The sequence below is a fragment of the Uloborus diversus genome, chromosome 10 (assembly GCF_026930045.1).
Source record: "Uloborus diversus isolate 005 chromosome 10, Udiv.v.3.1, whole genome shotgun sequence".
NCBI classification, from domain to species: Eukaryota; Metazoa; Arthropoda; class Arachnida; order Araneae; family Uloboridae; genus Uloborus; species Uloborus diversus.
Window position 1 is genome coordinate 39,037,030 of NC_072740.1, and position 14,332 is coordinate 39,051,361.

The 14,332-nt window shown below is 31.4% G+C and overlaps 1 protein-coding gene across 1 annotated transcript in view; it reads left to right on the forward strand.

The window, feature by feature from the left end:
- The first annotated feature begins 321 nt into the window (after positions 1–321).
- Positions 322–14,332, forward strand: part of LOC129231367 (ral guanine nucleotide dissociation stimulator-like 1) — a 57,294-nt gene continuing 43,283 nt past the window's right edge. Inside the window, exons 1-4 of the mRNA XM_054865663.1 lie at positions 322–429; positions 12,063–12,155; positions 13,382–13,578; positions 13,918–13,980. Of these exons, the coding sequence (XP_054721638.1) occupies positions 406–429; positions 12,063–12,155; positions 13,382–13,578; positions 13,918–13,980 (377 nt within the window). The 5' untranslated portion in view covers positions 322–405. The remainder of the gene's footprint in view (positions 430–12,062; positions 12,156–13,381; positions 13,579–13,917; positions 13,981–14,332) is intronic.

Consider the following 14,332-nt stretch of genomic DNA (forward strand, 5'->3'; position numbering starts at 1 on the left):
ACAGCACGTTTAGTTGTCAGCAGCACTTGGAGTTTGTTTGTCCACCAGGATGACGTCGTCTGCTACTGCCCTATAGGACCCTCGGTACGAGAAGTTAGCTCGAGCGTTGACGGAAGTACATTTTTTTAGGCAAATGTGATAGGCATTTAGTATTAATAAGAGGCATTGGTTGAGTTTAGGGTGAGAAATGTTTAGGAGTTCTAGTTGGCAACCCTGAATCAAGGGTTGATAAAAAATGTCGAAATGTAGTTTAGCCTTTCATGTGGAATGTCGATTTCTTTTCATATATTAAGAAGTTTGTGTTTGGCAACAACTCACGGTGCAACTTGTCAATAAAAACATTTGTGTGAAGTTCGAGTTCATGTCAAATGAGGCTAATTTTTGGAAATGTGAAGATATGAAAATATGAACCCCTTTATTGACGGTTCTGTAAGTTATATACACATAAATTGTGCTCATACTTTATTTCCCTGAGTAGTTCTATCGTAAACTTCGAAAGAAATGAAATAGATTTTCATGCTTTGAAATTTGTTTCTATAGAACAGTCAATGTATCTTCATTTACAGTGCTTAAAAATTCGTAACAAATTACGTCGTGTTGTTTGTTCATGTTTAACCATTTAATTCTTTTCTTCTTTCGAAATGTCTGAAAGTAATATCGTGAATTTGAAAGATACAGCTTCATGTCAGTTTCAGTGTTTCCTTTGCGTAATAATTTTAGTATTTCTCATATTTCACTATCAAAATAAAAATTAGCATTCGTTAGCAGTTTGTGAAGATATTAAGTTCTCTTTACGTTTTGTATTTTGCGTAAAACGTATTCAATATCTGTAATGAGACCATATTTTTCAAACTGAAAATCAGGGCATTTTACTTACGTGGAGGAGGGGCAGGCAGTACCATTTCACCCAGAAATTCAATCTGTCCCCAAAAGGAAGAATTTCAGATGATAGACCTCCCACTCTTTCTGGGTTATAATCATTACATTTTTTAAAATTAATATGAAATAACAATGTAACAAATGAGTTTTAATCATTCAGATGTTTTCTTAGGAAGCTTATCTGGGAGGAGAAAGAGAAACATTTGCCCCTTCACGACCAAAAGTGAAGGGGCTTTGTCCTGCCTTTCCACCTCTCTGAGATCAAAACTGAAGTTCGCGTTAAAAATGATTTTTTAGTGTAGATTTATTTTACGAAAGCAAAAATCAGCAGTCGCCCGGATTTTTCTAAAGACCATTTAATGAATGATGACATTAAAATCCAAAAATTTAGTCTAATTTAACAAAAAAAAAGTCAGAATTAGGGGGCATAGTCCCACCCACTGCATCTCTGACCTCCTCCACTTTTTTACTGCACCAGCCACCCAGGTGTATTTTAGGTGGGGGGGGGGACGACTGATGGGGGGCCCGGGTCCCTCCCAAAATAAGCTTAAAACTATTCACTTTTGAATAAGGAATTTTAATAGTTTTAACTGTTCGCTCTTCAAAGGAATGGTCATTCGTTTTTTAGAAGATCATTCTGACCCGCTTATTTTAAGGATTCATTCTAAACTCGTTCGTTCATGAACGACGCATCCCTATTATTAATGGATTCATGTTGCACTTTCAAGACATTTTCCAAAATTGAAGTCATAAACTCACAATTGCTTGCCGTCTTTGGAAGTAGGATAGGAAGCAGGGCCAACAAGATTCCATGTCTACCTAGTTGAAAACTGAGGGCCTGGCTCGGATTTTGAGTAGTATATGATTTATGCGGAAGCAGGGGCTTGACAACCATCAGTTAGAATAAAACGATGACATAAATTTTCACTTTTCTCCCTTTTTGGCAAGAATTTCATTTAATTACAATAACATATTTCTTTACTCTATCGAAGGAGACTAAAAGCCTATATTTTATAAGTTTTCCAACATTTTGAAGCACAAACAGCTATGTAGATTGTATTGAGTTATCATATCAACAGTTGTGAAAAATATTTTACAATGCTAAATTTTACAACTGGATGAATGCTGCAAAAGAAGGTTATAATCGTCGAGCACAGAATTTAAAAAAACAAAACATGCCCTAATTTTCGGAAGCTGCTGTGAACATTGATTTTTTTCCTTAAATTTAATGAATGTTTTCATTGTGTTGCACTTACATTATAATTTTCTAATTTGTTGTATAGTGAACATGCCAATTAAATTAATGTAATCAGTATTGCTGATCTTCGGATTTGACCAAAAGTATTGGTTTATTCTATTATCATCTCTGTATGTGTATCTAAAGATTTCAAAGTTCCTTGCTCAGATACAAAATTTTGATGTCGTAAAATAAACAACTATACTGTCAAGGAGAGATCCTCTTCCAAGGAGGGAATCCATCTTCAACCCCCCCCCCCCCCTCCCCCAATGGTGGAAACTCCCCATATCTCTAATTTATTGCTTTGAAGAAAGTAAAAGATACCAAAAATTACAAGCTCTAAAACACATTTCAGTCTGTCTTCAATGATATCAGAGGATGGATGGAGGCGGGAAGATCAGGGGATCTCCTCTAGAAATTAATGCTCTGGTTTCCTCCTTTAATGCTTTCAAAATTGAAGTCAATTTTTTACTAATTTTGGGTGACTTTAGCTAAGGAAGGATGGCAGCTCTTCCTGAAAATTTTCCGAATATGAAGTTTTAAACATGCAATATATTTTGGACTTATTTTGTTGGCGTATGGGTGAAAGGGGGATTCAGTCATCCCCTATCAAAAATTTTCAAAATTAATCTCTTAATGTGCAAATTTAGATTCTTTAGCGACGGTAAGGGTTCCAGCATCTTACCTCTGGAAATCTCTGGACACTTGCTTTAAGAACACATTTTTTTTTTTGCTATGTTTGGTAACTATAGCGGAAATGTGAGGGGATTTTCAAAGTTTTGAATTTGAAGTCAATTTTAGGCTATTTTTGGGAAGGGAAAGATTTGGGGTTTCCCCAAGAGGATATTTCTTACAACCATGGGTGGATTTATAGGGAGAAGGGAGTCAGAGGAGGGCAATGCCCTTGCCCCCCAGTTTTGGGAGGACTTAGGACTTTATGTTGTAACAACATATCTTTCATAATCTTAAAACAAAAAAATCATGATTTTTCTTCTGTTTTGAATAGTTCAGAAGGGAAAATGAAGAGAATAGCAAATGTCCTCTTTTGATGGAAGAGGGAAAAAAAACACTGAACATTAAATACAAATAGTATGACTAGTAGACAATGCTGTCACTAGGATGCTGAAAACGTGTTGTAAGTTGACTATTTTGAACTGAAAACCATTTGAGCAAGTATATAAATAAAAATACAGGCTAACCAGCTGTGCATTCAGCTGCAATACTTAAAATAATCCACGATTTTTTTAACAAATTAAAACCTAAAACAAAAGGGGGGTCTCCACCCTTTGGGGAGGGGGGGGGGTGTTCCCCTATCTTTTTTTCCAACCGAATGTAATCGAATCGCAAACTGAATAAATTTAATTTTCCTGAGTCTTCTGATTAATTGATTTTTTTTTAACTTAAAGGGGAAAGTACCATTTTACTTACTTTCTAAGTACTGTTTAAGAAGTAAGGTAAGTCATAATCATCTAAGTCTAAATAAGCCAGTCATTATTGAATTCTGAATAATTCAGTCATCAAAAGTTTTGGAAAACTTTGTTGAAATGTAATGAAAACGTAAAACATATTGGTAGAATTGTAAAAATTGTTAATAAAGCCGTAAATAATTTTCCTAAAAATGACATCAAACAAAAATCTGCGAGAAAGACTGAACTACGATGACCAGGGCCGGATTTGCCTATAAGTTAAACAAGCTATAACTTATGGCCCCTGCTTTTATGTGGGCCTCCAACTCCCAAAAAATTGCATGATTGTTTCCTAAAAAAAAGGAAAGTGCTTGAAAACCTTCACTAATTGGAAAAGTGTGGCTACTACCTTAAGTTTTATAATTTCTAACAAATAAGAGGTTAGAGTCTCCTGCCAAAATATGTCAAATTAAGCTCTTTGCTACATCCTGAATCAAAATGTAACAATCGTTGTTCTTATTCAATTTTATTTCTTATCAAATGTATAAATTATGAAGTTCAAATAGGGGCAGTATGTTACTCTCTTGTTACATAATTTCTAAATCTGTGCAACATTTCTTTTAAAGCATTAACTTACATTACAAAGCACATTTAAAGCATAAAACTTTTTAAAAATTTTATTTGCCTATTTTTCCTCTGAGATTCTTGTCTATTCAATGCCCCTTATTAGTAAGGCCGTAGCCAAGATTATGTTTCGGAGGGTGGGGGGTTCAAAAATTTTCGACAAAAAGACAAAACTCACCTTCTGCTATGAATTTTGAAGCATATTGCGTATTGGTATACTTATTGCAATAGGGTGGGGGGGGGGGGCAACGCAGCAAAATGAAAAATTTTTTGGAAGAAGACGTGGGAGAGGGTAGGTAGTCAGGGGTCTGGCCAGAGGATATTTGGGTCCGTTAACGGACCCTTCACAAAAATCCGATCAACCAAAACGGACCTTTCACAAAATCTTGATCAAACAAAACGGACCTTTCACAAAATCCCGATCAAACAAAACGGACCCTTCACAAAATTCTGATAAACAAGATCGGATCTGTCACAAATTGTTTATTGAAAGAGCAAATCTGAAAGCAAAATGACGCATATTTCTGTGTATAAACCGATAATTTTTGGAACCTTTTTTTTAAATCAGAATAGCTTATACAAAATCGGCTAATTTTGAAAAAGAAAAAAAAAACGAAAAAATCGGCACTCTTGTGATGCTCCTGCAAGCGATAAATAATTGCTACTGCCAAATAAATATAATGGTTGTTTGTTTTATCACAGCTAATTAGCAGCGATGTTGTTGTAAACTTTTCTGAAAAGGCATTGGTAAGCACTTTTCTCCAGCTCATGATTTAATAAACAATAATAATATATATCTGCGAAATGAACTTAGAACTGCAAAGGGATAGTAAGGGTGAGGAAAAAATATGATCGCTTCAGATAGGGTTACCAACTTCAAAACTATCACCACTTAGCGTCTGGCGTTGAACCTTTATAATAACTTGATTAGAAAATATTCTCATCATTTTGTCGGCTTGTCAATATTTGCGTTTTTACGGTGCGGTACCATGTTTAATTGTTATTTTGGGAGAAAATTATATGGGTGTTGATTTTTCGATGCTAACAAGGATGATTAACTTTAAATAAACTCTTTTAATTACCGTTTTTTTTCTTTAGATGTCTACATTTTGAAAAATGCAATCTTTTAACATCCGATATGAGAATCATATTTTGTTCTTTTTTCAAGCTAACTTCGCTTTATTAGGATTCAAATAAATGAAAAGTCTCTTTATTTTTGTTAGAACTCTCATTTCAAGTTTTTAAAGCAAAATTCCATTTTCTGTTATGAGTCAAAAATTAAAATGCTGAATAGATGGTTTATTTTATTTTATTATTTTTTTTTTGGGGGGGGGAGGGGTCAACTCTGTCCACAGATATTAATGATATGTTATCATATAGGGTTGCCATTGGCGACTAAAAAGGCGACTTTTGCGACTATTTCTTACCTTAGGCGACTATGGCGACTTTTTTGGCAAAAAACAGGCAATAAACGACTATTTTTAAAAAAACGGCGACTTTTTGCAATAAAAAGCGACTATTTTTTCATCTTTTATGAAATTCACTGAAAAAGAAATAGGAAGAACGATTTTGAGCCAATCAGTTGCATTCCAACACACTATGGAGATTGCATCATACAGTTTTCAGCCAATAGCATTTCGCCGCGCGGCGAACGTGTCGATCTACTGAGGTCGAATTCAAATGCAAAATTTTCGTTTTCTGTAATAAAATTGCATTATTAATAATGATCTCCAGTGCTTTGACTTAAGTTATCCTAATATGTACGGCAAAAAACTAAAGTCGTTCTTGTTTGTTAACATTCTAGCGTTCAACACGTGCTTCGCCGAAAATTGCATGCCGTGTTCGAAATAGAAATCTTTTAGCATCCGGTTAGTGTTTGAACTATTTTAAAAGGTCTTAGATATTTTAAATTATGCAATCTTATGGCAATTTATTTTGGTTTTTATTTCAATAATTTCTTTTTTTTTTTTTTTTAAACTTTGCTCTTAAGTTGTTATTAGTTACGTATTTTCGTAAAAATACGAAAACTAAAACTAGCAAACTTCCTTACTTTTAAATTTATGTCAAAAATAAATATTTTCAAAGCTACTTGGACTGAATTTTCCTGTTTTTAAGTTCACATAGAAATGAAAATATAGAGAACAAACACTCAAGCGTTGAACACGTGCTTCGCCGACAATGTCTTGCCGCGCTCGAAATTTTAATCTTTTAGCATCCAGTTAGTGTTTTAATATTTTTAAATGGTCTTAGATGTTTTAACTTATGCCATCTTAAAGCAATTTATTTTGATTTTTATTTCAATAATTTCTTATTTTTTTAAAGCTTTGTTCTTAAGTTGTTATTAGTTACGTATTTTCGGACAAAAACGAAATTTCAAACTAGCAAACTTGTTTATCTTCAAATTTATTCCCAAAATAAATATTTTCAAAGCTACTCTAATTTAATTTTCTTGTTTTTTGAAGTTCACATAGAAATGAACGTAACTAAAAATTGAACTCTAGGAGAAATTCATATGAAAATGAAAATTTGACTCCTTTTAGCTGGAAACTGCTTCAAGTGATCACTAATAGCACTAAAATATAAAATATAAAAAAAAGTAAAGGAAAATTGATTTAACAATTAACAACTCATAAATTTACTTGAATGTTCATGTATTGGTTTGCAATAATTAAGTTTAGCTTATTAGGTAATTTAAAATATGTTTTCACATGTAGAAGTCTGATAACATTACATCAGCATCTGCTAAAACAAAAAACCTGTCACTACAGGAACATAAACTGGGTCCTTGCCCTAAAAGTTAGGCTAAGAAGTAGAACTGGCCCTGCCATTATTTAAGAATTTTTTAAGATGTTTTGCTTGACGTTGTCATGGTGCCATGTTCACATGTGCCCCCCCCTCCCCTATACTAGTTTGTTGTTTACTTGGCTTATTTCAGAAGCCATTTTACCTATTACATTAATTACTTTCCCTATACAGCTATTGCTTAATTATTACATTTAAATAGTAGTATGAAAAAACTGTCTCATTTTAGTTCACAGTTCTTAATTTTTAAAAACGACTAGACTTTGAAATACACAAATCAACATTTAAATGTATTGACAATTTAAAATTTAAAATGCATGGGAAAGTGTCAATACTGTCTCCAAACTTAAATACTTTGAAGACTCATGAATATGTTTTACAAGTTCAAACTCAATTTATAATTCCTTTGTCTTGACTTTAAAAAAAATGATCTTCATTAAATTCTATTATTATTAGTACCATTAAAAAATGCTGAATGAGCCAAGTTAATCTTGAAAAAAAATATTATGTTTGGGAAAATAAGTTTTTATTTTCTTGTAGTTACTATAGGTAGTCATCTTTTGATTGTGTGACACAATGTATTTTTTGAATTTGTAAGTATTTAAAAAAAAATTTAAATACCAACTTCATTACTATTCTGAGAGTTGCTTTTTTGAAGTAGTAGTTCCAGTAAAAAATGTTGAATGATGTTAAAACACATGTTAGATCTGAGAAATTAAGTTTTGATTTTTTTCTTTTTTTGCATTTGCTATAAATAGCTATGTTTTAAGATTTTCTGTTGTGTGATTTTGTTACACTAAGTATTTTTTGAGTTAGTAAATAGTTAAACGAAATTGGAAAAAGCAACTAAATGGGTGAAAAATGCAACTTAATCATTGTGCTGAGGAGACTATTTAGGCGACTTTTTTTTACAAATTAGGCTACTAAAGCAACTATTTTGAAGCAAAATTTGGATGGCAACCCTATATCATAGGACTCTAAAATGCAATTTTAAAATAATTTTATCAAAAATATTTCTTTTACAAGCCGTTTTTATACCTTTGATGCCTTCACTTTGAGAATTGCGATCTCTTTGCATCCGCTATGGGAATCCGATTTTTCGAATTTTTGATAAGTTAAGAGGTTTGTTAAGAGGTAAACAATTGAAATATCTTTTTATTTTCGTTAAAATCACGGAATTTATAAGTTTTAAACGAAATTCTGTGCATTTTAGGAGTGTCTTGGGTCAAAAAGTTGAATGCTGAACCCTATTCTGAATTTTGTTTTATTTATTTATATTTTTGTTACAATTATTTTAAATATTGTACAGAAATATATCTAATATAATTTAACATAATGCAGAATGGTAGATAAATATTGATACTTGAAAGAGCGATGCCCCCCCCCCCCCCCGCCAAATATCAGAAAAAAATCCAGAATGATTTTCTTGTCATAGAAAAGGAAAACACTCAACTTTAAGTTTAATTGATGCAGTTTGTGCCATCTCTAAATTCTAAAATTTCGTTTTAACAAAAATATATATATATTTTTTTTGCGAAATTTTTTGATTTTTCACAAAATTAATTCATTTTTCACAAAATTATTTGATTTTTCACAAAAAACGGACCCTGTGAAAAATCCTGGACAGACCCCTGGTAGTATTATTAGTTGATTTTTGAAATTTTTTCTTTTGAATAGTAATTTTACTGAATTACAGAGAGTTAAACTTACTATATCAAAATGTGAGCAGATGTTTTCTCAGATAATCTAAATTAATATATTATTTAATCAAAATTTAATAATGTACACGTTTTATTGGTTCAAAAAAAGATGTGTGGTGTGGTAAATGTCGCAACTGCGAAATATGTCAATGACATAAGGACCTTTAATTGGTGCTCAAGTTGTACATGAAATACTAATATATACTACCAATCACTTTTCATGAGCTCTGAGGGTCAGGAGTGCCAAAAGGATTGTTGGAAAGAGAGGAGCAGACCTAGGAGTATTTTTAATATTTTGAAATACATGCCAAACTGACACTGGGTTCGGTATCTCAATTTAGACACAATTTCAAAAGATGTTTTGTTAAAGGCAATTCAGGCTACATTTGGCAGTAACACAAGGGACACTCCCCTGGAAATTTTTGAAGCCTTAAAAACACATTTGGGAAATTTTGTTATTGAAACGCAGTTTTGGAATACATGTAGACATGTTTTAGAGGATCAGGTGGTTGCTCTAACTCGAATATTTTTTTAAGTTATAAGACCTGTGCTTGATGATGCTGAGGATTCTTAAATTAGGAGAAGGTTCGGGAGTTCCTCAAATTCTTAACAACTAGACTTTAAAAACGCCACTACAAATTTTCTTTTGTTGAGTTTATTACGGGAAGGAGAATGAAATTTAGGAGTTTTCCCTTCTTAAAACATATTCTAAAGTTCTTTTTGGCATCGTTAAATAAGGAGCGGGTAAGGGGCTGCTGTCCTCCGGTAAAGTTTCAAAATCAAAATTCTGAAAGTGCACCTTTTGTGTTATTAGGGAAGATAGCAGGGATCAGGGACTCTGACCTGAAAAGTTTTCAAACTCAAGGGCCTAAAAACACAATTTTGAACTCTCTATGGTTTTGTTAAAGGAGTTAAAACCCTCTTTTGAATCACCAGTAAGGGTTTTTATTGCAAAACTTAAACTCCCAGTCAGAAGTTGCTGCCGCGGCTTGATCCAACTCTTAGAGTCATTCTGAAGTTGAAAAATGAATGGGAGGTATATGAAATTGAAGACCTCTTTTTTATAATATATGTCTTAAATACATGGACTTCTCGCTTCTCCCCCAGAAAGTTTAAGAATTTGTAGTCTTGAAAAGGCATTTTTGATGATCTTTGGTAATGTTAGAGGAAGAAGAGGTTTGAGGTTGTTCCCCCGTCCATTTTTCGAAACTGCAATAGTTATGTCTCGAATTATGTTCATAAATAAATTCAGGACCTCACCAACAAAATTTTTTCAATTGTAGCTCTAAAAACTCAGTTTTGGAAGGTTTTTGGTGATGTTAAGGGGAGGCGAGATTTAAGGGCCCAACACCAGAAAATTTCTTAGTTTGTAGTTTTAAAAATACATTTTAGATTTTTTTTTTTGGTAATGTAGAGGGGGGAGGTTCAGGGGCGCTCCCCCAAACCTTCTTTAAATTTAAATCTTTTAAAATGCAATTGCTTATTATGACCTATTATGCTGTGTGGGAAAGGGGGGTTCTGCAAAAACTCAGTTTTAGACTATCTTTGGGTAATGTTTAAGGGAAGAGAGAGTATGGCTAAAAATGCATAAAATTCTTAAAAGAAATGGGGTGGAGAATTAGAAAATAGGTAACGACAGAGTCATTCAAACAGTTTTTTGTTTATACATTGAATAAGAAATAAAATTAAAGCACTTTTCAATCAGACTTAAAGATTTGTTTAATTATTTTCAAGGATTCTAGATCAACTAAACTTACTTATAGCACTTCATTCACACTTTCCAGTCTCTAACATTTTAATACTTGATTGTGTCGTTTTACCAAATTGTTCCAAACTTGTAAGAAACTCCTTTTTAAAGTTTTTTTTTTTTTACAGATTTCTCATTACGACATTATTTTTTCATACAGGGGTGCCCTTCCCCCCCAATTTCAATGGTGCACCCCCCCCCCCCCAAAGATACTCTTAACCCTCTTTCCCTTTTTTATATTTTTAAAACAATTTTTTTACTTCACTTTTTTTATTTTTTTAAATTTAATTTACTTTTTTATTATTTTTATTTAATTTACTTTTTAAAATTTTTTATTTATTTATTTTAAATTATTATTGTAATTTTTATTTTATTTGAAAAGTTCTGTGCTATGCCAATGACATACACACACAAACACATAAACTAAATAAATAAATGAAATAAATAATTTTAATTAAAATAAATCAATAAATAACTTTATATAAATAAAGTTACAAAAATAAATAAAAAAAAATCCCCCCTGAAAACTTTGATGGCTCATCTCGCGCCATAATCCCCCCCCCCCTGTGGGCACCCCTGTTTTCGAATACAAGTAATGTGGAAAACGAAAAAGAATAGAATTAGTACAATTTTTTTTTCTTGTACTAAACAGATTAGCAGTATGCAGTAGAAGTAAGATAAAATTAAGTAATTACATAAGAACTTCCGAAATACTGAACTTAGGATAGCAAAAGAATAACTAGCAATATATTATACATGTGAGTCAGAAAAATTTATCTCAGGAGATATGTTACAGGAACGCGAGAACCATGATTTATTTTCTTGATGCGGGATGTAGCAAGGAGCTGAATTTGTCACATTTTGGTCTTCTCCCCTTTTCCTCACTCTTGTTAGAAATTTCAAAATTCAAGGTTTGTAACTATTTTCCCAAATGTTTAAAGTTTTCAAACACTTGAAAATGAAATGTATTTTTTAAAAAAATTTCACATTTTAGGTACTATTAGTTAGTCATAAATAAAAATATTATAATGGTTTTAAAATAATTAAGACTGGTTCAACGTGCCCACCTCTCGGTACTTGCGTATAAGTTGAGAAATTTAGTACAAAAATTGAGGTTAAAATTTAGGGGTCAATTTATGCATGATGCAAATTTTCCGAAAATTTTCCCTGAACAATTCTTTGAAAAAAACACTCGTAAACGTGAGCATTTTCCCCATTTTAATTGAACCCTTTTAAACAGACGCTAAAGAAGTAAATACTTACACATTCTGAATTCTAATCATTGAATATACAGCCCTCCTAAACAATAATGGAATATCTTATTCTTTTTCTTGAGCTATTTCTTCTTAATATAAGGAACGTTAACTAGATTAGTAATTAATACATAAATATTTTAGATGTAGTTAAATAAGAACAAAAATTGGAAACATCAGCTGCCAGGTTCAAATAAATTAAAGAGATGATTAACTAATGTTTGAAAAACTGTTTCTCGCAATAATTAATCTTTTGAAGTATGCCTTTTTTGCTTAGTAGGGTAGTCTATTATCATGATTGTAATCTAACACACCAATGCATTGATAATAGAAAACTTTTAGAGCCTAAAATGTGGGTAATTTTATGCATATTTAAAATCATTATGTATCTAATGTCTGTCATATGTTTTTTAGCAACCGTCTTTAAAACTATGGGGTGAAGAAGAAACTGATGGAGCTGTGTACTATGTTTATTTGAAAAAAGTCCGGTATCATCATGCAACTGTGGTATGTGATGCGATGATAGTACTTTAAATCTTATTTAAGGATTAATTTTTTTAAAAGATATTGTTTTACATCTGTGTGTTTCAGCTTCTCTTAGAACTGTACAATAGCATAATAACAATGCCTCATTATTTTAATGATGTTTTTTGTATGTTGTATTATTCTTAGAAATGTATTTTTCAGAGAAGCCAGAAAATGTTTGTTGGCTTTTAAATTATTAGATTTAATATTAGTTTCACTAGAAAGATTTTTTTTTTCAGAAATTCTTAGTTGAAAGTAAGTGTAGGGATAGCAGTGAGGAAATAAATGTGATAAATTAGTTCACCATTGCATTATCATACTATACAAGAAAACTTAATTGTTAATTATTTGTAATTGTTACTGTTAGTAAATATTTTGTAAACTATTCAATTTACATTCTTATCATTGTTAGTAAATATTTTACTGTCCTAATACAACTTTACTTGTAAGTATGCATCAAAATGAATATTGATCCTAAAACTTTTAAGTCTGATATTGCAAACTAGTCCTTGTAGTTAGCTATTTTACTTTATTTAGGTAGTATAATATATTCAACGTAACGTGTAATCACAGCCAGTCAAAGGATGTGAGCTGTGCAACTGCCTGGCATAACAACATTAGAGCCACCAAAATATGGAGCTCTATTGCATGATACCTAATGTGGCAAAATTCATTTAGTCATTTTTTTTATTCATTTACTCTTCAGTGCATATTACTAAATTCCTATTACTGGTCAAGTTATTTATTATGCAAAGAATACTTATAATTTAATACAATATGCATCTTGTCAATTTCTGTACTGAAATTTACTTTTATTAGTTTTTTTTTTTATGTCTCTTTTTTTTAAATACTTTTTTAACATCATCAAAGAGTAGATTAGTGTCTTTTAATTTGAAATTTTCATTCATTTTTCGTGGAAAACAAAAAAGGTAATTCTAATGAATTTTTTTTTTATATTAGTAATCTAAATGTAATCACATTGTTTCCACATTCATGTCTCAATTTTTAATTTCAGAAGTTCAAATCATAGTACTAAATAAAATCAGATCCTAATTTGGTGCTTCTAGTGTATTCAAATTTTAGTATTATATGAACCCTGATGAGAAATTTCCATTACCAATGTATTTGTATTACAACTGAAAATTCATCTATCTTTGTAGCATATGCCTTTAGTTATTTAAAAAAAAAACTAATGAAAACTGTTCCAGGACTATTCAGATCAGGTTTCCCATCTTGAATGGGAAACAGTCCGTGTCAAAATGGTGAAAGCTGGGACATTAGAGAAATTGGTGGAAAGTTTAACAACAGATTCAGGTGAACTAGAATCAACTTATATGAATATATTTTTGTCCACATATCGGTCTTTTTCCACACCAGATCAAGTTCTATCTCTTCTATTGAAAAGGTAAATAATGTGTTATGTTTTAAAGTTTTAATGTTTCTTTTGAGCTAAAAATAACATGAAGTTTAAAAACATTTTTCCCTGTATTGCTATGTTATTGATAGAACTAATTCCACATTTTAGTTGTTAGATATCATTTAAGGCTATTTTAATGAAAATGTGTCCAGAGAAGTGTTATGTATCTAAATTTATTTCTTAAAGGCTCAGTGAGATACCATGTTATTAAAGCTTGCAGCTTCAAAATATAAAACATTAATTTTGCTTTGTTTATTTTAAATAAGTTTTCTCTTATATGTTTCTTCAGAATATATGAATTTTGAAATAATATCCTAATTATTATAGGTATGAACAAATGCACGAGGACAACATGGACCTCTCGCCTGAAACAAAAGAACAGCTGAAACAGTAAGAGAAGAAATTCTTTGAGTATAACATACCTATTTTGAAAGAAAAATATTGTTACACTGTGATTCATTTGCAAATTGTTTCATTATTTATTTTTTGAATGCATCATTTAGCAAAACATTTATTGTGATATTGAAATCAGCTTTAATTTTTTATTTGAAAAATAATTGTTTCCCAGATTTACTAATGCTACAGTTTTTTCAAGATAATATATGAAGCATTTTAAATTGTTTATTCATAGTTAGCTGGGTTTTCCAAACTCAGCCCATTCTGGAAAAAAAAAAAAAAAATCTGGGTTTCAGGTGAGCCCGCATGAAAAAACCAACTAGCCTGCCCCTGGTAGTCTGGTAGG